Source organism: Mustela putorius, unplaced genomic scaffold (assembly GCF_011764305.1).
Source record: "Mustela putorius furo isolate JIRA1106 unplaced genomic scaffold, ASM1176430v1.1 tig00000743_pilon_pilon_pilon, whole genome shotgun sequence".
NCBI classification, from domain to species: domain Eukaryota; kingdom Metazoa; phylum Chordata; class Mammalia; order Carnivora; family Mustelidae; genus Mustela; species Mustela putorius.
The window spans coordinates 6,401,143-6,427,022 of NW_025421464.1; the positions used below are offsets into that span (position 1 = coordinate 6,401,143).

At 48.6% G+C, this 25,880-nt stretch overlaps 1 protein-coding gene across 1 annotated transcript; it reads left to right on the forward strand.

Annotated features, from left to right (window-relative positions):
• Positions 1 to 1,915: 1,915 nt before the first annotated feature.
• Positions 1,916 to 25,306, forward strand: MANBAL (mannosidase beta like). The gene is made up of 3 exons (XM_004746468.3): positions 1,916 to 2,019; positions 11,856 to 12,064; positions 24,400 to 25,306. The coding sequence occupies exons 2-3, from the start codon at positions 11,915 to 11,917 to the stop codon at positions 24,505 to 24,507; spliced, it is 258 nt and encodes an 85-aa protein (XP_004746525.1). The 5' UTR covers positions 1,916 to 2,019; positions 11,856 to 11,914; the 3' UTR covers positions 24,508 to 25,306.
• Positions 25,307 to 25,880: the final 574 nt, after the last annotated feature.

The following is a 25,880-nucleotide window of genomic DNA, read 5'->3' on the forward strand; positions in this document are numbered from 1 at the left end:
CAAATTTCCCCTTTAAATAAGGACACTGGTCAGATTAGTGCATGTCTTAATCATTTCATTTTAATGTGATTACCTTTGTAAATACCCTATATGGTCTCCATGTATGATGATATTTTGAGGTACTGGGGTTTGGGACTCCAACATAGCTTTTTGGGGGAGGGACACAGTTCAACACATAAAATATCTCTGTCTCCTATGACCCTCCTCATCCATAACCCACAGTGAGTCCCCCCCCTTTTTAAAAACAGACTTTATTTATTTATTTGACAGAGAGAGAGAGAGAGAGATCACAAGTAGGCAGAGAGGCAGGCAGAGAAAGAGGGTGAAGCAGGCTCCCTACCGAACCTTTGGCATGGGGCTCAATCCCAGAACCTTGAGATCCTGACCTGAGCCAAAGGCAGAGGTTTAACCCACTGAGCCACCCAGGCGCCCCCACAGTGAGCCCCTTTAAGGGTAAGTACCAACTCTTGTCCTACATATCTGTACCCTTTAGGCTTCAGCTTCTCCCCGCTTCTTATGCTCCACGCCTTTCCCACAGCCTTTTCACATCCTACCGTGCTCTTTCCTCCTTTTCTTTGCCTGGCAAAATCCTACTCATTATTTCTTAGCTTAAATATTACCTCTACAGAGAGGCCTTGCCTGATCACCCTGTCTTGATTGTATCTCCCATGTTATTTATTCTCTCATGGTTTCTCCTTCTTCCCAACACATCTTCTGATTCATATACATTTCTCTGTGTGATTGATTAATGGAGGTGTCAGATAGTAACTGTTACTCTGTAAGCACAGTGGGGATAGGGACCCACCTACCTGCTATTGTCCTCCCAGTTCCATAGTAGGTGGAAATCTAGGGCAGAGACTCCATAAATATCTGTTGAATAAATACATTATTACATTCTTGTATCCTCCATTCCACCTCACATAGTATGTAGTTAGTGGGTGTTGTCTGAATTATAATTATTAAATTAATTAATTAAAAAAAGATTTTATTAGAGAGAGCAGGGGCAGAGGGAGAAGTAGACTCCCCACAGAGCAGGAAGCAGGACTGGAGGTGGTTGGAGGATTGATCCCAGGACCTCAAGATCACTACCTCAGCAGAAGGCAGATGCCTAACTGACTGAACCATCCAGGTGCCCCTTATTTATTTATTTAAGATCTTATTCATTTATTCATTTGAGAGAGAGAGAGATGGAGATCACCAGCAAGAGGAGGAGCAGCGAGAGAAGCTGGCTCCCTGCTCGAGAAGCTGACTCCCTGCTGAGCAGGGAGCGTAAGACCTTGCAGAAAGTGGCCTATCCCAGGACCCCAGGACCACCCTGGGAGCCAAAGGCCAACGCTGAACCCACTGGGCCAGCCAGGTGTGCCTCAATTACAATTATTTTAGTGTCTTCTAAGAGTGAGCTCTTTGAGGGTAAGATTAGGTCTCAATTCTTTTTTTGATCTCTACCATTCAACTCCTCTTTGATCTTCTGTGTATTAGTTACCTATATATGCTATATAACAAATAACCCCGAAAGTAGGAGCTTAAAGCAGTAACATTTATTATTTCACAATTTCGTTGTCTCTTCACTAACCAGCACAGGGGATAGAGGATGCACTCAGTGATTTTTTTTTTTTTTTTTTTGAAGTAGGTTCTATGCCTGTCGTGGGGCTCCAGCTCACAAGCCCGTGAAAGGTTTAAACGAATTCTAATAATGGGCTCTTGTTTGAATGCTAAGAATTCTTGTTCCTCTCCCCTCTTTGTAAGTTCCTAGCTCAGCGTCTAGCATAGAATTAAAGCGCCTATAGAGGTCTATGAACCACTGCTGAAATGTGTTGAGACAAAAGGGCTTGAGGAATCCGGGGAGGTCTATATCCCGCTTCTCCAGGGCTCCCCCTCCTGCTCAAACCCACAGAGTTGGGACAAAGGCCGGAACCCTGGCAACGCGGGAGGAGCGGAGCCCGCGGGCTGCTTAGTGCGTCACTTCCGGGATCCGCGGCAGGGAACCACTTCCGGGGGAGCGGCCCGGCGGCGCGGGAGGTGAGTGCCGCGGCGCGGCGGCCGGGCTCGGGCTTCGGGGCGGAGCGGAGTGGTCCGGGCTGTGGGAACGGAGAGGGGGTTGGGCTCCGGCGCCGGCCGGACTCGTTCCGGCGGCGCTGCCCGCTGGCCCCCGGGACGCCCTGCACCGGACGACAGTAACTTCCCGGGGCGCTTGTCAGGAAGTTACTGGCAGAGGGAATTTGAGGCCCTTGGACGTGGAGGGCCTCGCCGGGTGCCGCCTCGTGCGTTCGTTTGGAGCTTGGGCCTGAACCCTGCCCGGACCTGGCCTTTCCTCCACCCGCGGAGCGTTAGGTCATTCTGGTTGGAGTTGGGACTCCAGAGTGGGTCTCATAGTGCTGGGTAGCCGTGGGCCATCTCTGGTTGCCTGCCCGGTTCTCAGTTTCCTCCTCTGTAAAATGGGTGCATAGGCCATTTAATCTGAGATTGAATGAGATGGTGAATGGGAAGCGCCTAGTTAGGTGCACAATGCGTGTTTAGCATAGTGAACCAATATTGCTAAGTTAATGTTAGCTAAAGTCCATGATTTATTCGCATTTGGTTCAGTTTCCCCCAGTGTCATTTTTGTGTTCCAGTATCCTATCCTGGATACTGTATTACTTTTAGTCCTTATGTCTCCTTAGGTTCCTCTTTGGCCCTGAGAGTTTCCTAGACTTTCCTTGTTAGAGCAGCTTGACAGTTTTGAGTATTACTGATCAGATAACTTTGTAAAATGATCCTCAGTTGAGATTTGTCTAATTTTTTTTCTTCGCCTGATTAGGTAAGAGGGGTTTTGGGGAGGAAAACCACAGAGTAAGGTCCATTCTCATCACATCGCATCCAGGGTACATACTATCAATATAAGTTGTCACTTGATGTTAACTTGTTGGATCACTAGCTTGAAGTAGTCAAGTTTTTCCACTGTAAAATTACTTCCCTTACTCCCCTTTTCCATATTGTAGTCATGGAATAGAGTCATTACAGCCCACACTTAAGAGTGTGGAATCATGCTTCACATTTAAAGGCAGAGTATCTACATAAATTATGGAGAGATTTGTCAACGCACCCCTGTTTATTTATTTACCTATTCAGTTATTTATATCAGTATGGCTCAGATATTTATCTTTATACTTTGGTTATAATCCAGTAATACTATATATTACTGCTCAAAATGTGCCAGCTTTGGCCATTGGGCATTCCTCTGTTCCTTTGGCATGCCCCAGAGAATGTGGTGGTGGTTTTTTTTTTTTTTTTTTTTTAGATTTTATTTATTTGAGAGAAAGAGAGGGAGAGCACAGACAGAACATGAGAGAGGGAAGCAGGCTCCCTGCTGAGCAGAGAGCCTGACGTGGGGCTCAATGCCAGGATCCTGACATGACCTGAGCCACCCTGAGATCATGACCTGAGCTGAAGGCAGCGACTTACCCACTAAGCCACCCAGGTGTCCCATTTTTTTTTTTTTTTTTAACTTTATGTTCCAGGCTCATCTTGTATGTTTCGTGCCTCAGTCCTAGAGTTAAACATTTCTCCAGGGGCGCCTGGGTGGCTCAGCAGGTTAAAGCCTCTGCCTTCCGCTCAGGTCATGATCCCGGGGTTCTGGGATCGAGCCCTGTGGCGGGCTCTCTGCTCGGCGGGGAGCGAGCTTCCCCCTCTCTCTCTGCCTGCTTCTCTGTCTACTTGTGATCTCTGTCCGTCAAATAAATAAATAAAATCTTTAAAAGAAGAAAAAAAAAAAACCTTCTCCAAGCAGCCTTGCTTCCTTTTATTGGAGAATAAATGCCAAGACTTGGTTGTTAGATGCAATCGTTGCTACTGGGATGCCCATGCTTCTAGACCCTCAGTACAAGCTACAGATGTGTGTATACTAACCTGTATTTATATGCGTATCTATAAATATTTCTTTGTGTAGCCACCTGTATCTATATTAAGCTAAATATGAGTTCATATTTGCAACTCTCATCATTCCACATGGACCATTCTCGCTGCCTCTGGCTGATCTGTAACCTCCCACTCCATCTGTGACTAATCTAGCTCCCACCATCCACCATCCATTTACTCAGTTGTTCAGTTTCAGTATACATATATAGTAGTTTCAGAATTGTTGACCTCTGCTGCCTGTGGGAAGTAACTTTATCAACTAGAGAATACACGTGGTAGTTCCTTTTACCTTTAGTCCTACAGACTCCCCTCATTGCCAAAATTACTGAGGTCTGTACCTGATTCCCCCTGCCCTTTCAGTGAAGTTGTTTAATACATTTGTAATATATTTAGATTCAGAATGTCACATTCTGACCTGTACACCTGGGGCTAATAATATATTATATGTTTAAAAAAAAAAAAAAAAAGAATGTCACATTCTGTGTTACCTGGGATCCCTGTATCCTGGGATACCCTGACCTCCTAAATGATCTTTTAAAAAATATTTGCATACATTAAAGTTTACTCTTGTGCTGTAAAGTTCTGTGGGTTTGTTTTATTTATTTATTTATTTATTTATTTGACAGAGAGAGATGACAAGTAGATGGAGAGAGAGGCAGGCAGAGAGAGAGAGAGGGAAGCAGGCTCCCTGCTGAGCAGAGAGCCCGATATGAGACTCGATCCCAGGACCCTGAGATCGTGACCCGAGCCGAAGGCAGCGGCTTAAACCACTGAGCCACCCAGGCGCCCAGTTCTGTGGGTTTTGACAAATCCTTAATGTCTTGTTATTCACCACTACAGTATCATACAGGTAGTTGCACTTCAGGGATTATTTTGAACTTTTTTTTTTATTAAGATTTTATTTATTTATTTATTTGACAGAGATCACAAGTAGGCAGAGAGAGAGAGGGGGAAGCAGGCTCCCCACTGAGCCGAGAGCCTGATATGGGGCTTGATCTCAGGACCCTGGGACCACGACCTGAGCTGAAGGCAGAGGCTTTAACCCACTGAGCCACTCAGGCTCCCCTATTTTTAACTTCTTTCTTTCAGATTTCATCTCAGTGATGCCATTGGCCTTCTCTGCAAAATATATCCATAACCCCAGAACTTATCATCCTCACTGCTGCCACCCTGGTGCCGGCATGTCTTTTTGCCTGTTTCAGCACCCTCCTGACTGGTCTCTGCGTTCCCAGTCTTGCCCCCTGCAGTCTGTTCTCAACACAGGGGCAGCCAGAGGGGCTGTTTTATTTTTTTAAAGATTTTATTCATTTATTAGAGAGAGCGTGAGCGAGCTAGCACAAGCGGGGAGCAGCAGGGACAGGGAGAAGAAGAGTGCCCATTGAGCAAGAAGCTGGATGTGGGACTCGATTGGAAGACCCTGGGATCATGAGTTGAGCCTAAGGCAGACCCTTAACGACTGAGCCACCCACGTGTCCCGAAGGGACCGTTTTAAAATGAGTCAGATCCTGCCATCTTCTTTGATAAGTGCCCTGCATTGGCTCCCTTTTACTCAGGGGAGAAGCCAGAGGCCTTATAATGGCCTACCGGCCTTACCCAGCTGGCTCACTCTTCTTGTTCTTCTTGATCATAAGGCTCATTCCTGCCTCCCCGCTGGTCCTCCAAGCTGGGGTACTCCAGCTGATACTTAAATGATGTTCCTGTGCTTTCACTTTGTCTCCCTGGGTCACCTTCTCAGAGAGGCCCTCCCCTCACTTCCTCACATAAAATCACACTCCCTCTTTATAGTTCCTCATAATACTCAGCTCAGATATTATCTTCCGTGCATATGTGTGTGTGAGTGCCTCCATTTGAATGAAGATCGGGGGGGCAGTTAGAGGGATGCTTGACACACAGTTGGTGCTCAGTTACTCTGTCTGATGAATGAGTGTCTCGGACCACTAGTGGCTGGCATTTCAGGGATGAGCCTAGGGTCTTAGTAACCTTATGAAATTATTTGTCATGTTTGGTAATAGATGAGTAAGTGTTTTTTTTTTTTATTAAATTCTGGTAAGGGTATGAGGTTTCCCCAACGTATAAAAACCTCTGCTTTTAAAGCAAGTCTGGCTCCCCGCAGGGCTAGAGACATCGGGATAGTCAGCTCTGCCCTGACACACAGGGAAAGCCTAAGCAAGCCCTGTGCTTCTCCACTTCTACCCCTCATTGTTAAACAAGGCAGTTGGTTGATGCATCTGCTCTTGCTTTGCAGGTGGGAAACAGGCGTAGGCTTCATCATTCACCAAATATTTGAGTCAGGCCCTGGAACAAACTCAGGGTGGGCCCAGGAGCTCTGCTGTCCAGGACCTTAGTATTGAAGCAAGTAAAAAACATTAGACTCCAGACTCCTGATTTCTCAAATAATAGGGAATATGTTTTGAATTTTGGCCCAGAACACATATATTTGGATGTAAATGGATGTAACTGAAAAAAGGCTTCCGAATACAATACTGACCCTTACTAATGTGATGTTTTTCTTCCCTTCCTTTTCCCTTCCCTTCCCTCTTTTTAAAGAGAGAGACAGAGAGAGACGCAGAGAGTCAGCATGAACAAATGTTGGAGGGGAGGGCAGGGGCAGAAAGAGGGAGCCCAGAGCCCATCGAGGGGCTCCATCTCTTTTCCCTGAGCTCACAACCTGAGCTGAAATCAAGAGTCGGAAACTCAACTGACTGAGCCACCCAGGCGCCCCACTAATGTCCTATTTTCTATTGTCATTTATTTAATTAAATCAAGTGCTGGCTAATGAAGTTAAAAGGAAAAAAGAGCCTCTTGCAGCCCCCAAGTGGTTTCAGTGGCTCACTGATGGGTCACAGCCTGCTATTTGAAAACCACTGACCAAGTGGGGAAGAGCTCAGGCTCTGGAGGAGCCCACTAGTTTGAAGCCTGTCTTTACCACTCATCAGCCACGTGGTCCCTGGGCAGGCCAGGTAACCTCTCCAAGCCTCCGTGTCCTCGTCCTCATTAGCAACACCCGCCTCCCCAGGTGGTTGTGAAGTGAATGAGATGCTCACTGTGGGGTGTGGTGCGCATCTGGCAAACGATTCGCTTGTTCAACTGCTGCAGCCATGGCAAGGCATGAGGGGAGACAGCCTGGCCCAGGGAGTCTTGAGGGCAGCCGCCTCCCACCTAAGATCTGAAGGATGACTAGGACTCCTGTGACTTCTGTACTCAGAAGCTGAAGACCCAGAAACACTGGCAGGAGGGCTGGGAAGTCAAGCTCAGGGGTGCAGAGAAAAGTAGGTAAGAGTTGTAAGGCATACACAATCTGTGCAGAGCATTTTGTGTTTTCCAGAACCTTCTCACAACTATCCTGTTACACCTGGGCCATCCAATATGGGAGTCCTTGCTTGAACGGTGACGATTCACATCTTCATAGCCTGTTTGGCTCTTTGGCCAATGAAATCAGTTTATATGTGTTTGCAGTCACAGTGCTCGTATAATTGCTGCCTCTTTTCAGCGAATGTTATTTTGCACAGACTTTCTGCTGACCTGATGTGCGTGCGTTGTTTGTATTTGCCATCTTAGTGAAGGGGCAATATGCCATGAGGGGCCATAATTGGGTTAACTGCCTCTTTATTGTTGGATACTTTAGTTGCTTCCTGTTTTTCAGTGTCGTGAATAGCCCTGCCGTGAACTTTTTTGTACCTGAAGCCTTTTTTCTTGCTTTGAATTGTTTCCTTACTGTAAATTCTAGGAAGTGAGTTATTCAGTCAAAGGATATAATCACTTTTATGGCTCTTGTTATATATGGTCTTATTGCCATTAAAAAAAAAAAGCCTATATGCATTATAGCTTTGAATAAATGTTATTGTTGTTTGGCTCATGAGAGCATCAAGTCTCCAGGAGGTCAAGAGATGCGCTCAAAGTATAGCTTATGGCTGATAGAGTCAGGCGTTTTGCCCCTACCCTCAGGCCCCTTCTTTTTGTCGTATTCCAAGCATTCATAACAGTGTTGCTGTTGGTAATATTAGTTAATCTAAGTACTGATAAATTTAGTAGGCTTGTCACAGCCTTAAGCATAAAGCTTGGGACTGAGGGCATTTTTTTTTTTTTAAAGATTTTATTTATTTATTTATTTATTTGTCAGAGAGAGAGCACAAGTGGGGGAACAGCAGGCAGAGGGAGAAGCAGGCTCCCCGCTGAGCAAGGAGCCTGATGTAGGACTCCATCCCAGGACTCTGGGATCATGAGCAGAGCCAACGGCAGACGCTTAACGGACTGAGCCACCCAGGTGTCCCCAAGGGCATTTTTTTTTTTAATTTTTTATTTTTTATAAACATATATTTTTATCCCCAGGGGTACAGGTCTGTGAATCACCAGGTTTACACACTTCACAGCACTCACCAAATCACATACCCTCCCCAAGGGCATTTTTAAAGATGTATAATTTAGGGGCACCCGGGTGGCTCAGTTGGTTAAGCCTCTGATTCTTGATTTCGGCTCAGGTAGTGATCTCGGGGGTGTGAGTCGAGCCCTGTGTTGGCTCAGCACTCAGCATGGAGTCTGCTTGTCCCTCCCCCTCTGCTCCTTCCCCTGCTCACGCTCTCTCTCTCTCAAATAAATGAATAAAATCTTTAGCAAAAATTAAAAAATAAATAACGATGTATTCTTTGTGAGCCGCCCCAGTGAAGAAATGAGAGCGCTTGCTTCTACCTTTGTGTTCACATGCTGGTGCCCTGGCAGGACAGCGTGTGTCCTCTGGAGAAGCTGTTCCTGTAGCCGCCCTGGAATTCACTTCGGGGCCAGTTCATGAGCCACCCCAAACAATCTGCCTGGGTCTGAGCCTCGTCATACCTTGTATTTGACCAAAAATGGTATTCCTGAGCTCGAGGCCCCACCTGATTCACCATACTTGGATTCAGAGGATGTTGGGTTCTTTCCAGAAGTCAGATCCTTCCTGGGAGGGTAAAGATCTGCCAGCTCTGAGGCCTTTTTTTTTTTTTTTTCCAAAAGGGGCCGCAGGCTTTGAAGGTGGCTCCCAGAGAAAGCTGAAGTAGTGTGAAAGTGGCCACCCTGTTGGCACGGGCTTGTAATCTTCCCAAGTGTCCAGGTCAAAAGGGACACAGTACCCTTTGCAAAAGTCCCACTCTGTTTACCGGGAAGGCAGTTTTGTTACCCTTTAGTCACTTCCCTGACGGTGCAAAGCAGTGAAACTTCTAAGGTGGAGGAAGGTCTTAGAACTTTCTCTTTAGCCCAAGGCTATGCCATAGGAATACAATGCAGGCCATGTGTGTAATCTTCTCTTTTCTAGTAGCTGCATTTCAGAAGTAAAATGAAAAAGGTAAATTTTTAAAATTGTAAAATATACATAACATAAAATTTACCATTGTAACCATTTTTTTCCCCTTTCATTTTAACCATTCTTTAAGTGTATAGTTCAGTGGCATTCACAGTGATGTCTAACCATCAGTACTCTCTAGCTCCGGAAGTCTTTCAGCATCCCCAACGGAAACTCTGTCCCCATTGAACACTAAGTCCCCGTTCCCCTCCCCACCAGCCTCTGGTTTCTGGCTCTGAGAGTTTGCCTATTCTAGGTACTGCTTACAAGTGGTAGCATACAACGTTTGCCCCTCTGTGTCTGGCTTATTTCTAGCATCATGTCTTCGAGATCTATCCATGTTGTAGCAGGTGTCAGAATTTCACTCCTTTTAATAGCTGAATAGTATTTCTTTGTACGTGTGCACCCCATTTTGTTGATCTGTTCATCTGTTGATGGGTTCTTGGTTGTTGCCATCTTTTGGCTGTTGTAAGTGCTCCTGTGAACACTGGAGTACAAGTATCTGTTCAAGCCTTTGCTTTTAGTTATTTGGGGTACATACTTAGGAGTGCAGTTGCCAGATCATATGGTAATTCTATGTTTAACTTCTTGAGAAACAACCACTGTTTTCCAGTTTGTTTTTTTTTCCCTCTTGATAATGTCTTTTGATGTACCAGTTTTTAAATTCATCATGATGATGTCCAACTTATTTCTTATTTTGTGGCCTTTGCTTTTGGTGTCACATCTCAGAAATCATTGCCAAATCCAATCTCATGAAGATTTTCCCCGATGTTGTCTTCTAGGAGTTTTATAGTTGGGCTCTTAAGTTTAGATCTTTGATTCACTTTTGAGTTCACTTTTGTATATGGTATAAGATTCCAGCGGCATTATTTTGCAGGTAGATGTGCAGTTTTCCCAGCAGCATGTGCTGAAAACCTGTTCTTCCCCATTGAATGATGCGGGCACTCTTGTTTGAAAATCAGTCCACTACATATGTGAGGATTTATTTCTGAGCTCTCTATTCCATTAGTCTATATCCTTATCCCAGTACCACACTGTTTTGATTACTGTAGGTTTCCTAGTAAGTTTTGAAATCAGAAAGTAAATCCTCCAGTTTTGTTATTTTTTTAAAGATCAGGTGAAATTAATAACAGCTTAATCCAGTATATCATTTCAACATGTAATCGATATAAAAACACCCTTAATGAGATCTTTTACATTTTGATGTTCCTGCCATTTCCTAACTTGAGTATGTATTTAACTGGACAGCCCTCTCAGTTCGGACCAGCTGTATTGCAACTCTTGATAACCACAGGTGGCTCATGGCTGCCATATTGGACAGCTCAGATTTAGCAGGAAACTGCAGTGTGGCACAGACCTCTGAAAACACAGAGGGCTTTGGAGTCAGGTGGGCCTGGTTCCAAAAATCAGTTTGCCCCTTTCTCGTGGCGGTAGGCAGAAGAAAGTCACTTGTGGGTGCCGTGGTAGAGGGGAGGCGGTTCAGTCATACCAGGGTGGGAGACAGCAATAAGGAAGGTGTGCTGGGGAGGTGACGCTTGAGCTCAGCCTTGGAGGTAGAGTGGGGGCTTCACCAAGCAGTCAGAATGGAAAAGGACATTCTTGGCAGAGTGTGAGCCTGGGCAGAGGCCCAGGATTTCAAAAGAGCCCGTGCTTTTGGAGAACTTTAGGCAGCTGTTTGGGCTCAATCAGAGTACTAGGAGTGGGAGCCCTGGTGAAAGGAGAGGCTGGGTGAAGCTGGACCTGCCACCACTGGCCACCACTGCCCCTGTCATTCATGTCCCTAGCATTGCTTCTTTGGGTTTACTGGCAGTGGCCTCCTTACCGGCCTCCTTGTGTCTACTCTGCACTCCCTGTCCCCCCCATTTAAAATGTAAGTCAGATAATGTCACTTCTCTGCCCTAAACCCGTGGTGGCTTCAGTCAATCCAGAAATGTCACGGTCCTAGTGGGCCAGCCCATACTTCTCTCTGATCTTCTCGCCTTCTTGAGCACTCTTCTCTGGCCACTTTGACCTCATTGCCCTGCCCCGGGGCCTCTACACTTGCTTTTCTCTCTGCCTTGATGTGCCTCTCTCAGATGTTCCAGTGGCTCATTCTCACACTTCATATCTCTGCCGTCAGTCCCCATCTCTGCAGAGAGCCCCTCCTGTCTGTCACCCTGCACAAAGTAAAACAGTGTCCTTTGTCAGTTTTGTTCAGAACCGTTGTCACCAGCTGGCACAGCACGTCTGGATATGTTGTTGGCCTCTGCCCTGAGATGTAGGCCCCAGGAGAGCAGAGCTTGGTCTCTTTTTCTCTTTCTTACGTGCTCGGTATTCAGCAGGTATTTGCTGAATGAATAGCTGTATGAATAAGTGAATAAATGAGCCAAATCTGACCTGTAGCAGGCCTTCAAGTGTATGTTGATTAGAGATTTTTGTCGAAGTGTTTGCCTTTACTCATTTTCCCAACTCTGTATTTGGAGAAATTTCAAATATTCAGAAAAGTTGAGAGTATAGTCCAATGACTGTTTATACGTCTTCCACTTAGAAAAGTACTGTTAACGTCTCACTGTGATCGCTTTATATATCCTTGGAAGTATGGGTGTGTTTGGGCAAGTGGAACCATTTAAAAATCAGTTGTAGAAACATGACACTTAACCTTTGTGTTTAGAAGTTGGCTCTGGAGAGTGTTGAATCAGAGGAGACCACAGGCAGCAGGTGGCCCGGGCCATGGCCTCCGACCTGGACTTCTCACCTCCTGAGGTGCCCGAGCCCACATTCCTGGAGAACCTGCTACGGTACGGACTGTTCCTGGGGGCCATCTTCCAGCTCATCTGTGTGCTGGCCATCATTGTACCTGTTCCCAAGTCCCACGAGACGGTGAGTCCTTCCCTGCGAGCCTCTACCATCATACTGGGTTCTAGGTGCTAAAAACAGATACCGTGGCAAAGAAAACCAGTTGGGACTATGCCAGATTCCCGCCTAGTGGCATTGAAGCACGTGACCAGTACTTTGTTGGTTCACACGTTAAGCAGATTTTTATTTACTGCCTATTACATGTCCGTCTGTAGCAAGACATAGAGTCTTTCCTCATGCAGCTTCTAGTCCTTGAGAGAAGGGCAGATAGGAAAGAAATATGCATGTTTCCGTGAGAAGCCCAGGGCACTGTGATGGTGCCTGTCAAGGGGTAGGATCTGGTCTTACTCTGGGACAGAGGAACTACCTTTGCAAGGACTCTAGTTCAAGTCACTGAATGAGGATGACTGTGGCCAGAGCACAGAGGGACATGAGTGAGAGGTGCGGGCGGGGCCCCGAGGGTTTTAGGTAAGACACTGACAGGATCAGATTGGCTTTTTGTTGTATTGACTTTATTCTGTAGGTTTCTTTATTCTGTAGCATACTCCCTCCTTCCAGCACCCTTTCTCCTCCACGCTCCCTTTTCTCATGACACTGATTTGTTGGAGAAAGCAGGTCATTGTCATCTATAGTATCTGCATCCAGGATTTAGCTGATTGCCTCTGTGTGGTGTCATTTAACCTGTTTCTCTGTTCCCTGTATTTCCTATTAATAGGAAGTTCAATCTAGACGCTCGAGTCAACTCAGATCAGGCTATTTGGTGAGAACACCTCGTAGCTGGCACTGTGGACTCCTGATACGTGTCATCAATGAGCATATGGTGTCTGCTTGTCACACACTTAGAGATTCCGGGATTGGTCAGTGGGTTCAGGTGGTGGTAGCTGATCCCTCTATTAAAAAATCCCCACCAGTCTTGCACCTAAAGTGTTTGCAGTATCCATTGCTGAGCTCCATTATTTCCTTCTGCATTTATTAGCTGGAATTCTTCCATGGAGAAGACCTTTTCCTCATTGCCTATATAGTTATTCTGAAATGCGCTTTGTAGTAAAATCTAGATAAGTGCTTGGTTCTTTCCTTTTGTTAATTTTCAGAACAACAAGTTTGGACTCTAGCACCCTCCAGTCTTGGCCAATGAAGCTTTGATTTTTCACATCATTTTGAACATTATATTTATATTTACATCTTTTTTCTTTTCTTTTTTTAAAGATTTTATTTATTTATTTTGTCAGAGAGAGAGAGAGCGAGAGTGAGCACAGGCAGACAGAGTGGCAGGCAGAGTCAGAGGGAGAAGCAGGCTCCCCGCGGAGCAAGGAGCCCGATGTGGGACTCGATCCCAGGACGCCGGGATCATGACCTGAGCCGAAGGCAGCTGCTTAACCAACTGAGCCACCCAGGTGTCCCTACATCTTTTTTTCTTTTTCTTTCTTTCTTTCTTCTTCTTTTTTTTTTAAAGATTTGTTTATTTGAGAGAGAGATGAGAGGGAGGGGGAGAGGGAGAAAGAGTCTTAAGCAGAATCCATGGTGAACACAGAGCATGATGCAGGGCTCCATCTCACCCCCCTGAGATCGTGACCTGAGCTGAAACCAAGAGGAAGACGCTTAACCAACTGAGCCACTGAGATGCTCCTTGAACATATATTTTTATATATTGGATAAGTTTTTAGGTATTTTTTTATGCTCACATGGCTTCATGGGGAGCCTTACCACGTGTGAATATTCTTACCAGGGAAGTTCATTTGAAACTCATTGCCTAGGACTTCTCTTGGGAACGGGTCACATAAGCACCCTCTGCTCATGGACCAGAATTCGAGACTTCCCGAAGGAAAGCAGGTATTCGGCATAAAGCATATTGTTTGGTTTAGGTACAGTGAGTCACTCTTAATCAGTTCTGGGAATTGTGGGAACCACCCAAAATCTGATTTCCCAGGTGCCAGCCAGGGGCTGGCCTTGCAAATAGGCTTTTCTAAAGAAAGCAGGATTTTTTTGATGTTGACTCTATTCTGCACACTTATAATGTATTTTTTATCATTTAAAAATAACTACATTGTTTTTTTACTACTAACAGTAAGACTCAGAATGAAGTATAGGATTTCTTTGTGGTTCTTTCTGGCTTTAGAATATATCCCAGTAGGGACGTATGGTCAGAGTACTGAGTTTAGTAATTCTCCTCTTCTTTTAGTTATACTCCCATTGTGATACGCAGTTAGGCTAGTTTGCTTTAACTTGTTTTGAAATTTTAGGGACTTTCCCCCCTGTTTTAATTTAATTTAAACATAATATAAAATGTTTAGGTACAATATTTCTCCCAAAGTCAAAATGACACAAGATATGGTCGTCTTCAGAACCAGAGGTCTCCTTTCACCTAGGTATTCTCCACTCTCTTCCCTTTCCTCCTCCATAGGTAATAATTTTTATTATTTTGATTTATTCTTCTTTTGTTTCTTTTTGAAAACACAAGCAGAGGCACCTGGGTGGCTCGGTGGGTTAAGCATCTGCCTTCGGCTCAGGTCATGATCCCAGGGTCCTGGGATTGAGCCCCACATCGGTCTCCCTGCTTTGCGGAGAGCCTGCTTCTCCCTGTCCATCTGCTTCTCCCCCTCCTTGTACTGTCTCTCTCTGTGTCAAGTAAATAAACTAAACAAAAACAAAAAACATAAGCAAATCCATATGTGTGTGAGGTATAGCTATACATACATATATATGTGTGTGTGTGTGTGTGTGTGTGTGTATGTATATATAAATATTCTCTTTGATACATAAAAGATGGCACCCACTAAATACAGTTTCACATTGTTTCTTTTTTCACTTAAAAACATATAGTATCTTCTGGAGATCCATTTTTCATGGAGATGACTGCGTCCCAGAGATCTGCTCGTGTAGCTGGGAGGATCATGGCTATTACTGTTGCAGAAGGGAGCCCTGGTGAAGGAGCAGCTTGGGGGTGGGGTTGGGGAAGAAATGTGCTGAGTTCAGGTTCAAACAGGTGCCTTTAAGGTATCCAGGCAGCTCTGGCAAGTAAGCAGTTGGATCCACAGGTCTCTAGCAGGAGAAGGGTCTGGGCTGAATGCTGATCAACATGTGGGCGCTGAGATGTTGAAGCCAGATGAGGACGAGGTCTCTGGGGGTGAGAACATGGGCTGAGATGAGCAGAGGACCCGGACTGCGGCCCTGAGGACCTCCAGCATTTAGGGGGCAGTGGGTGGGGAAGGCACAGCCACTGAGGGTACGGGAAGTCTTGGTGAACTTGGATGGACTCATGGCCTCCGAGGGTTCTGTCCATCTCTGTTTCTTACTCTGGTATTTTGAGAAGGAGGTCACGATTGGAGTTTTTCCACTCACAATTGTATCATGCTCTAAAAACGTAATCCCCGCGCTCTGGGGCTCTGTCCTCACAGACACGGCATGCTATTGGGTATTATAAATAACAAACATTTTTACTGTCATTGGCCACTGATGAAGCCTGCTAAGAGTCCTGAGGGACAGAGGTGATGAATGTTTTTATTTTCTAGGCAGGGATGTGGAGTCAGAGGTGTGTGGCCTTTTGGAGAGCTGCTCCTTACCTCCTGTAGTGTTCTTAACCCTTCCAGGCTGGCCACAGAGACTGGGGTCAGTTTAGCAAACAAGGAAAGGAGGGTGCATTTTACTCATCTGTTTGACGTTCTTAGTGGCAGAGTGGGTTGAGGCCTGTGGAGGCAGGGAGTTGACAAAGGGCTCAGCCGTATGCCTGCTCCCCCGACTCCCCACTCTGCCATTTAGAGCTTAATTTGGGACAACAGCCTTGTCTTTTGAAATATAAATAGAGTACATACCATCTCATTTTAATTTATCTCGCAGTTTAGGGGAATAAGTCTCACATAAGTGAATTGTCTTCATGACTAAAGCTTACTGTTTTTAGCTTTTTTTTTTTTTTTTAAGCTTTTCAATGGATCAGTAACAAAAAAATACAGTACTGGTAATTCAATTTTTTATTGGTGCATCAGGCCAACAAATGGATTCTATTTATTATACCAGGGTTCTGCTGCCAGCTTTCCTTGGTGTGCCCCCAGAAGGCAGCCTTCTCTTACTCCCCACACTCCCAACTAGATGGAAAGGAACACAGTATTCTGTGCACAGTCTTTCAAAGAGCGGGTGAATGCCGAGACTGTGCTCCGAGGTTGAGCCTGCTGCTAGCTGGGATTTGGAATTTGGATGGGGATGGAGAAAAGAAGGGGATTTTTCTTGGGGCCAGGGAGCTCGTAAGGAGGAAGGGTGCCTGTGGTCATAGGTGGTGGGGATCCTGGCAGCCCAATCGTAGGAGGAAAGTGGAGGGTGCCAGGAGGGGGGGGAGGGTAGAGGTCGGGGTGGGAGGACCCGGAGAACAGTCTTAGTCTCTTTGTCGTTTTGCTTAGGGCAAAATCATCCCTCTTGTTTGGCCTATAGAAACAAGGTTTATTAGTGGCTTTTTGGGTCAGAAGATAATATTTTTGGCTCTAGATGATGGGAAAGCCTTTGAAAAGCAGAAGAATGTCTTTCCTGTTGTTCCAGTAAGCTGATTTTTTTGCAACTCGTTTATGACTTCAGTACTTCAATACTTAGCAGATTATTTGAAAGCTCTTTTGGGGGTAATCAGAGAAGAAAAAAGGAACATATACAAATGCTTCCCACCCCACCCCCTTCTTTTCCTAGTGGGAGCAAGAACCAATTTGCAAAATCAGAACTGAAGTCCTTCCAGCCCTAAGCCAAATGAGAACGTGTTCTCATCGACACCTAATTAAACCAAGACCTGAGAAAACAAACATTTGTGTGAGCCTGATTGAGGCTTGGGCCTTACTTAATCCAGGCATTTTCTCATAGGCTGGATTCTAAAATGTAATAGATCCTTACACCATTTCTGTCCAGTCCAGGAGGGCACACAGATGTCCTCTCTCATGCCAAGTCTGATGGATTGTGTGGTAGCCATAGTGCATGGATTCTGGGCCTGCTTCTAGGCCCCAGGTGAAGTAATTGATTACTGATGTCTGCTGTGAGTGAGGGCCTGGGGAATTCTTGGGCTGGTCCACCATTCTCCATCTGTCCGCACCTGCCTGGGGGGTTTTCAAAGGCCTGGGCTGTACCCATAGAGATTCTGATTGTGTTGTTCACTGTAGCTCACATTAGTATTTACTTGAAGTGCCCAGGGGGTTCTATTACGCAGCCACTGGTCTAGTCTTTATACTATTTCCCTGAAGCACCGACAAATTTTGGGAAGGTAGGAGACAGTTAGTTCTACATGTGTTAGGTTTGAAATAATAGCAAGACACCCAAGTGGGAGAGAAAGCCAGTGAGAAGTTAGGCATAGAGACCTGGGGAGTATTTCATCCACATGGCTTTACTATTTGAAATCCTAAGAGTGGGTTGCTGGGCTTTTCAAGGGAAATGAAGATTCAGGAAAGGCCTGAACTTGGGGCCTTCCTGACCTGCTTGAAGCAGTTTCTGTGCAGTGTGGCTATACCCAAAAGATGCAGGTGCTGTCCCAGAGCGGGGATGCAGCTGGGCGTCTGGAAGGGGTGGGAACCAGGACCCTGTCACTCACCATCTGCAGCCCCTCGGTCTCCCCGTCCCGACCGTCCCTTTCACTTCTCTCACCAGGGCTCGGCTTCCTCTGCTCGCCATCCCTGCAGTGGCATGAAACGTGGCCGCTAACAGCTTCTAGAGTGTATGTCCTTCAGCTGCAGCATCTGGAGGCTGCCTTCTTGCTTGGTCTCAGTTCCACAATCCCCAGGGAAGGAACTGTAGCAGACCCAGCTTGGGGAAGCTAGGGCTTGTGTGGTGGGAGGGGGCAGGCTGTGTCCCAAAGGAGCAGGAGTGTTGTGCAGACAAAGCTGGGGTCTCCTTTCTGGTGGCTCTGTCTGAAGACAGGCAGAGCAGTTGGCAGAGGGGCCTTCGGTCTCCCAGAAAACGACCATCGTTCGAGGAGAGCTCACGTCTGTCCCTGTTCCCACAGAGATGACGCAAGTGGGTGTTGACTTCTAGTTCAGCGCCTCAGGACACAGGTAGCAGTGGTTCACCTGGCGGAGTTTGGGTGCTGATAGTTTCCATCTCTTCACGTGAGTGTGGCCCGTCTCCCTCGCTGCCAGCCCCGAGGCTGGTACCTTCGCTTGCACTCTGTTGTCTCTGTTTGGCCTGCCGCAGTCTCTTCTTGCAGCAAGAGAAGCCATCTCTCTGCCGATGCTCACTTTCCAGGTTTCATGGAAGGTCTCTACTCGGCTCTGGCTTGGCCACATGCTTGTACCTTGCCCCAGAGGTGGGAAGGGGCAGTGGGTACCATTTCTGGCCAGGCCACATTTAACTGGCCACGCCTGTAACCACAGGGACTGAGAGTCCTCCCTAGAACCACATGGGATCAAGAAGGAGCCAAGCCACCATGGAAAGGGGGTTGGGCAGACAGAGACAACTGATGCCCAGCGTTGTGATCCAGTGGAGAACTCACCAGAATAGCAAGAGTGGTAGCTTTCAGTGTGGTGCCCACATAGGCTTCACTGTCAGCTAGAAAGCTCTGCACGTTTTAGAGCCTTGAAAAAGATGGAGCCTTCCCAGCAGCGGCCTAGAATTTCAGGACCCTGTTGGAAAGTTCTGTCTGAGGCTGCCAGAGGAAATAATTAACTCGGGCAAGTGTATATTATACCTCCTCTCAACACCTTAGGAGACAGGCTCTGAGAACTAACTTTGCTTTTTCTGCCCTGTATATTTTTCAGCTTGGGAGCAGTTTGCTGCTGAGCTGGGCAGCAGGGTGTTTTTTACTTAATGAGCCCTTCTGGAGAGATTGCTGTGTGGTGGGCAGGGTGACGGTATAAACATGGTTTCGGGATGTATACCGTCTCTTTGGAGAGACGGCCAGGCACACAAAGAGCCACAGACCAGCCAGTGGGAAGGGCCTGCAGTCATGCTGAATTGTGTCTGGAATAAGCCCCAAGGCCGTTCTCTGTAATCACGGTTCTCCTGGCCTGGCACGCGCATTCTGGACACCGTGTCTTCGTGTCTTCGTTCGCCTTGCTGAGCCCACGACGATGGCTTCTCGCCCGCCCCCAGTTCCAGCTAGTCCTAGCCTCCTCTCAAGGGTTGCTGGCTGACCGCTGCAAGGTCTTCACAGCCCCCACCATGCCTAGGGCCTGGGGCAAGAGTGCGCAGTCGGACGAGTGGGAGCATCAGTGCTGGGGACACATGGTCTGAGCACCGCCCTCCCTTCACATCCGTAAGCCTGTGTCCTGAGCCATGGAGGGATGGCATGCTTTCCCAGCCCAGAGTCCCTGGGGATCAAGTGAGAGAAGGTGCATGAGGATACGCGCACGTAGCACACGGGGTTTCTTTCCCTGGACTGCTTGAGAGGAAAGAATGGTTTTGGTCTGTATGGAGTGCTGCTTTGTTCTGATTTATCAGACTGAGTCCACGCTGGACTGTGTAGTGGAAGGCATAGAGTTCCGAGTGCTTACCCTGCTGGAAGAGATCAGATGCACTGTGGCACAGATTTGATTATTTGAATTTGATGAACAGCAGCAATTTCCTGGCCTCGTAAGCAGCTGTGGATCTGCTTCATTATTAATGAAGCCTGTGTCCGCAGAGGACTGGGGCCTCCGCAGAGCTAGCGACCCCCTGGTGGGGGAGGGTTTCTTTTACTCCCGAAGATGGCATGATTGCTGAGGAAGCTTAAAACTTGCTTCAGAGGAGGCACGGAGTTCCCAGATTTGAAGGTGGGGCTGTAGTGCTTGGGAGTCCGCCTAGCCTTCCCGGCAGCATGTATCTGAGGCGAAATTAAAGTCAGCCACTTGTTCAGAGTCGTTCTTGCTGGCTAAGGATTTGGAGCTGTAGCCCTTCGTGCCTAGGACCCCTGCATCGGAATCATGTGCATAAGGGCGACTTTTGCTTCCCTGTAGCTTGGGGGGAGCTCGGCTATGCCCTGAGGGACCAGTCACTGAGACTCAGTGAGCCTCTGTTTCCTTTCTTGTAAAATGGGCTCACAGTGGCTGGCTTATTAGGGTCATGGACGCTTGGTGAGTGGATGTTGGGTGCACATCACTCAGCATGCGTTGTCTTCATTACCCCGTAGCGCCTGGCACAAAACTGCCTCCACTGGGTACACATACAGAGGTGGGAGGGCTGGGGACCCCGGCAGAGCAGGACAGGGAACAAAGCACATGGGCAATACCAGCGGGCCGGTAGCCTGGTGGGACAGGGTGGGCTGCATAAGGGGTGCGAGCCAGGAGACTGGAGGCCACAGGGAAGCTTGTAGAAATTGGTCTCCTACAAAGGGGGATCCAGAAGCACATTTAAAGCAGCAGATAGACACAGTCAAGACTTTGTTTTAGAATAGACTGAAAGCAGTGGGACAGATGGTGAGGAGAATGTTGGGGAGGCTGACACAGCAAGGGGGCAGGCGGGGAACCATGGGGTCTTGCCTGGCGTAGTAGTGTGTATCCAGAGGGGCCGGGTGGAGTCGAGAACCCCTTGGAGGGTAGAATGCGCAGGACCTGGGGCACATTGGGTGTGGGGGCATGAGGGAATGGTGAGAACTCAGAAACGACTTGGAGGTTTCTAGCTTGGGTAGCTGGGTGAGTGATGATGCCAAAAACTGAGGTGGGGAAGAGAGGAGGAGGTCTGGGGTGAGGAGGAGACAGATAATACGCTCAGATGACTCGATGACTGTAATATGTACACACACCCACGGAAAGCTGCCTTTAGCTGTGAAAAACAGAGCCCTGCGCGGGGAGCACTAACCCACTCTCCTGACTCCTGTGGAAACCGCGGTCACAAACAAGCAGTCTGAAGGACCCATTGGCAGAATCTAGAATGGGCCGTTCTTGTTCTCCTGTCATCTGTACGGCCTGTGGTTCCAGGTGCTGCTAAAGAGAGGGTGGATTGCTCAGTGAACTTGGGGTCTTGGTCTCCAGCCCTAAGTTCCCTAGGATACCTGGGACACACTCTATTCTACCCTATAACCATTAAGAGGTTCATGTCCTGGCGCTGCCGCTCACTGACGGACACCTGTGTGTTGGCAAGTCACATCATCTGTCCAAGTGTTTCTTCTTTTGTCTGTCCGGTGGGACTCAGCACAGCACTTTGCGAGGCTAAAATAAAATGGGTCCATAGCACATCGCCTGGGGCCTGGCATGTTGTAAATACAGCTGGTGTGGCTCTTGTTACTTGAGGCTGTGCCATACTTTAGGGAATATGTATTGGGTTTGACATCTCCTAGTGTCCTCTGTGCCCATGGGAAAAGTGAGACCTAGTCCCAAGTATGTGTGTGTGTGTGTGTGTGTGTGTGTGTGTATGTAAATATTTCTTTATTTAAGTCATCTCTACACTCAGCACAGGGCTCGAACTCATGACCCTGAGATCCCAAGTTGCACTATCCATTGACTGAAGCAGCCAGGCACCCTTAAGTGTTCTATTTTCATGATGATAAACCAGAGTGAAGTTCCCGTGGTTATGGGAGATCTTCTTGCCTGATCTTCCATATTCATTCATTCATTCATTCACAGTTGAAGCTGTCTCAGGGAGCTCACAAGCTGGTAGGGGAGACCAGCAGGAGAATGTGTCACTGGTAATGTGTAATGTGGCATGGGTGGTTACTTGGTACCAGGGGTAGGGGTAGGGGTGGGGAAAAGGATATGCCCCCTGCTGGAGGTGGAGACCAGAGAAGGAAGGCTAGACAGTGAGTAGGAGTACGTTCTTAGCAGGGCCAAACCACAGGGAGGGGTTTGCTGGGTGGCTAAGAAGGGTGCTTCTCTTGTTAGAGGTGACCAGCAGAAACCCTGGCAGCTGACTCAGTGTGGGGTCTGGAGAAGAGCCAGAAGATGCTGGAGATGTGGGCTCAGATGCCATTCCTTGTGTCGGGCATGAGGCTGTGGGAGATGGAAAACCCCTGGAAGGTTTAATGTTGGGGGGGATCTGCACGAGGCATGGCACAGAGCAGGGAGGTCCGTTAGCTGTGGAGGAATTGATGTAGGGACTTCGGTGCTGGAGAGTGTGACCAAGTCAAGAGGTAGAGGGGGTTGAACACCAGGACGTGGTGACTGATTGGACCATTGGGAGGAGAGACTGGTGGGGAGGAGGACTTGGTCTGCTGGAGAAGGGGTTTCGGATGGTCTGGGACAGTGGAGTTGGAGTGCCTGGTGGGGGGGGGGCGGGTGCCACTCCAGTTGTCTGACAGATAGCTGGGTCAGGAAAACCTGTGCTCAGGAGAGAGGGTGGGGAGGTGTCAGAATGGATAAGGCACCTAAGAGAGGGACTGTGGAATGAGGGAAGCCCTGGGGCTGGCAGGCTAGTGTCACGGTCCCTGTGGTTTCTAAACTGAGTCCCACTGAAACCGGAGGGGCACTCAGCTTTGAATTTAGAGGGCCAGAAGCTCTGGAGATGCTTGGCAAGTTCCTGCGCGGAAACCATTCATCTCCTCGGGGCCTGTTTGTCTCCGGCACTCAGGGACTGGCTGGTTTGCACTGGCCTCATGGGCACTGCCCTGGGGACAGTTTCCAGTTCCCAAGGTCTCCCAAGACTGCACCCTGTGGGGTTTGCCTTAAACAGTAGCCTTATTGCTGTGCTCTGCGGTGGGGGGGGTGAGGGGGTGTGCTCAGCCTGTGCACTTGACACGCTGGCTCCTCTGAGGTTCTGTTTGTTTAGCTTTCTAATGGGCTAGCTTTCTTCTTTTCTTTTTCTTTTTTTTTTTCTTTATTACCTTTTTTTTTTTTTGGCCAAGTTACATTAAAGTATCGGCCCAGGTTTACAGGCCACGGAGCCCAGTGCTGCCATCAGAGACCTGGCTGGGGAGGGCTGGCCCCCTTGTTATCTTGGGAAGATCACCTGTGGGTACCTGGGGCTGGGCTGGGCCTTTACATTCTGAGGTTTCAGTGGGCAGGCTGGCAGGGTGGAATGGAGGCAGTGATGGCTGACAAGGGGGGCTGTCACATCTCGGGAGTAGGCCCCCCAGAGGTGTGGGCTGCCCCTCCTCAGCCACGATCGCGTCTATGCTGTCAGCCTGCGGGCTTGAGGAGCCAGCCCTGGGAAGGACAGGGAGCGAAGCAAGCTGCAGGCTGGGAGTCGGCCACTTTAACTGAGGAAATACTGTTCTCTTCCAGAAGTGTGCTCCTTCTTAGTATTCTTTGTCTGCTTTTTATTTTACCATGTTTAATAAAAGAACACAGGTGCCGAGAAGCATTTCCTTATCCTAGCGCTGAGGCCATGGGGTGGGGGTGTAGTGTGGGCGCCTGAATAAAGGGGCTGCCATTGCCAGGCCTTTAACATTTTCAAGAAAAGCTAGGAGTCTGGATTGAATGGGAAATCTACCAGTTGGCTCAAGTTTTTAAATATAAACACTGTAGGCCAAGTGAAGTCCACTTGGGGGCCAGAGGAGGCCCGGGGGCTGTGGTCAGTGTTCTCCAGGCCAGACGCGCCACACTAATATCCTGCCTGACCAAGGCACAGTGGCACTTACCCCCGGAGGGCAGGGAACACTTGACAGGACTGAGTCCTGTCCAGATTATTCTCTGACATGAGCCTTTGTGACTGTGGCAGGCTGAGTCTCTTTCCCGGAGTCCATGGTCTTTACTGTGCCGTGAAGGCCAGGGCTAGGTCTGTGCTTTTGCATCTGTTTTTAAAGCAGCAAAGCCTCTGCACAAACCAAATCTTACATGGAATGGGACAGACAGAAAAATCAGGGCTGCCCAGGTTGTAGGGAGAGTCTGGAGTTCTGCCCCCTCCCCCCCGGGGCGCCTCTGCTGGGCCCCACAGAACACTGTGTAGTGGTTGCCTAGCTGCAGGCCAGTGCTCCCCACCCCTTCCAGCCCTGGTGTGCTGTGGCTTGAATGGGAGGAGAGGACAGTAGGGCTGGAGGGAGAGCGAGCCTCGGTGGATCTGGGCCTGGCCGGCTCCTCGCCTGTGCCCTGACTGGTACTTGCACACTGGGTGCCGCCTGGGCTGCTGGGCACTGTCTGATAGCACGCATCACGGTTTCCATTTCACAGCTGGGTAGACCAAGATGCAGGAAGGGGAAGTGAGTTGCCCACAGGTCACTTGGCTGGCTTTGGAGGTGCCTCAATCCCCCCCGGCCCCCGCCCCTGCCTCTGGTCTCCAAGGCTCCAAAGGTTGCCTCCTCCTTTGAGGCCTCTTTCTTTATTCTTCATTTGGAATTGCCCTGCTCATGGGAGGGGGTCCTCTCCCACCACCCCCCTGCCCAGCAGCCCCAGCCCCATCCACCTGAAGCTCCTCGTCCCAGCAATGACGGTTCCCATTCCTGGTGTTTCTGGGGCCCTGTGCTTTAGTTTGCAAAGCCCCTTTCAGACAACAGTCTCGTTTTTGCTGGTGTCGGGCTGACTCGTCTAAACAGGACTCTCCTTTCTATCGCCACACAGGAGGCAGAGCCCTCTGAGCCCAGAAGTGCGGAGGTGACAAGGAAACCCAAGGCCGCTGTTCTTTCTGCCAGCAAAAGGCCCAAGAAGGAGGCCAAGAAGAAGCGGTAGAAGAGGAGGCCTGCAGAGCCGCGGGCGGGGCAGGGGCCTTTGGGGCCAGTTCTCCTGGGACTCAGCGTCCTGTTCCCTCAGTCCCAGAGTCAGGGCTGAAGTGGCTGGGCCGCTCTCTGACCACAGAGATTTGGACAATCGTGACAGTCCCTAGGGGTCCCAGCTGGGCAGCCCACCACTTCCTCTTCCTTCTGCTTCTGTGACAGTGTAGAGCTAAGGGGACTAGAACACCCTGTGAGCAGAGGCTATGTAAGGAGTCTGTTTGTTCAGCGTTGGGTCAGCTCCATACTTAATCACTGTGCCCAGCTTTCAGCCCCCCACTTGTGGATTCACGCTGCATTTCAGAGTCGTGATCTCATGCCGACAAGCACCACCCTCCCCCGGTGACGCGGGCACCACAAATCTGCTCGTCAGCCACCTTCGTCCCTGCTGTACAGATGGAGCCAGGCCAGCCCTGCCCTGTGTGTTCAGGTCCAGATGCCATGGCTGCTGTAATGTAGGAGGTCCCTTCAGTGCAACAGCTGGGTCCGAAGCTGGCCAGGGTGGTGCCTTGTTCTTCTCTGGCAGATGGAAGGGATTTGGCTATGTGAGTACATGTGCTTGGGCCCAAAGTCTCTTAGCCTCTGAAATGGACTTGTCCATCTCAGACCAACCCCTTTTCAGCCCACCTTGGCACATTCAGTATGTGCCTTTTGGCTTCCATCTGTATACCTCCCCTCCCCCAGTTCTTTCAACCCCAGAACAGTGAGGAAAAGTCATTTGGGCAAGTAAACGTCAATAAACTGCCTCATATGCTGAACGCCCTATGTGTTACCTGCTGCTGAGGGAGAGGGGGAGCTCGGGGTCCTTCCCTGGGTGCAGGCAAGGGACTCACCCCCAGAGAAGTGGGAGAGTAGGGCTAAGGATGGTCAGAGCAGCGCTGCAGGCCGAACCATTCTGGGACAGGTTTCAGGAAGGGTCCAGCCAATGGTTTCATGTGGCCCTTAGTCATTGGAAACACTCGTGAATGTCCGTGCGTGTGTGAGAGTTTCCACCAGGGCTGGGCCCCACTCACTCTCCAGTTCCCATTGCCAGAGGAAGACGCTGCTTGTCCTCCGAGCAGCTTGAAAAAAATTCTAGCTAGAAGGCCTCACATGGCGTGGGGTGGGTCACGCAGGTCCGGTCACGTGTCCTGAATCAGCTGCCAAGGAAAAGCTTCGAGCTCTAGTAACTGATTTGCTGGGCTGCTTTCCAGTTTGCCAAACACTTTCCCAAATGTCGTCACAACCAGTGAGGAGCCTGTAGGACTTCCATTTTAGAGATGGGAGACTGAAGTCCAAAGTACTTGGAAGTGCCAGAAGTCGGGCTTGGGTCCAAGTCCACGGCCCTTTCCT

What these genes read in the sequence shown, in the direction of transcription:
- MANBAL (XM_004746468.3), top strand. Translation starts at nt 11,915, where the DNA reads ATGGCCTCCGACCTGGACTTCTCACCTCCTGAGGTGCCCGAGCCCACA. An exon ending in TTCCCAAGTCCCACGAGACG is followed by an intron (nt 12,065 to 24,399) that starts GTGAGTCCTTCC and finishes ATCGCCACACAG; the next exon opens with GAGGCAGAGCCCTCTGAGCC.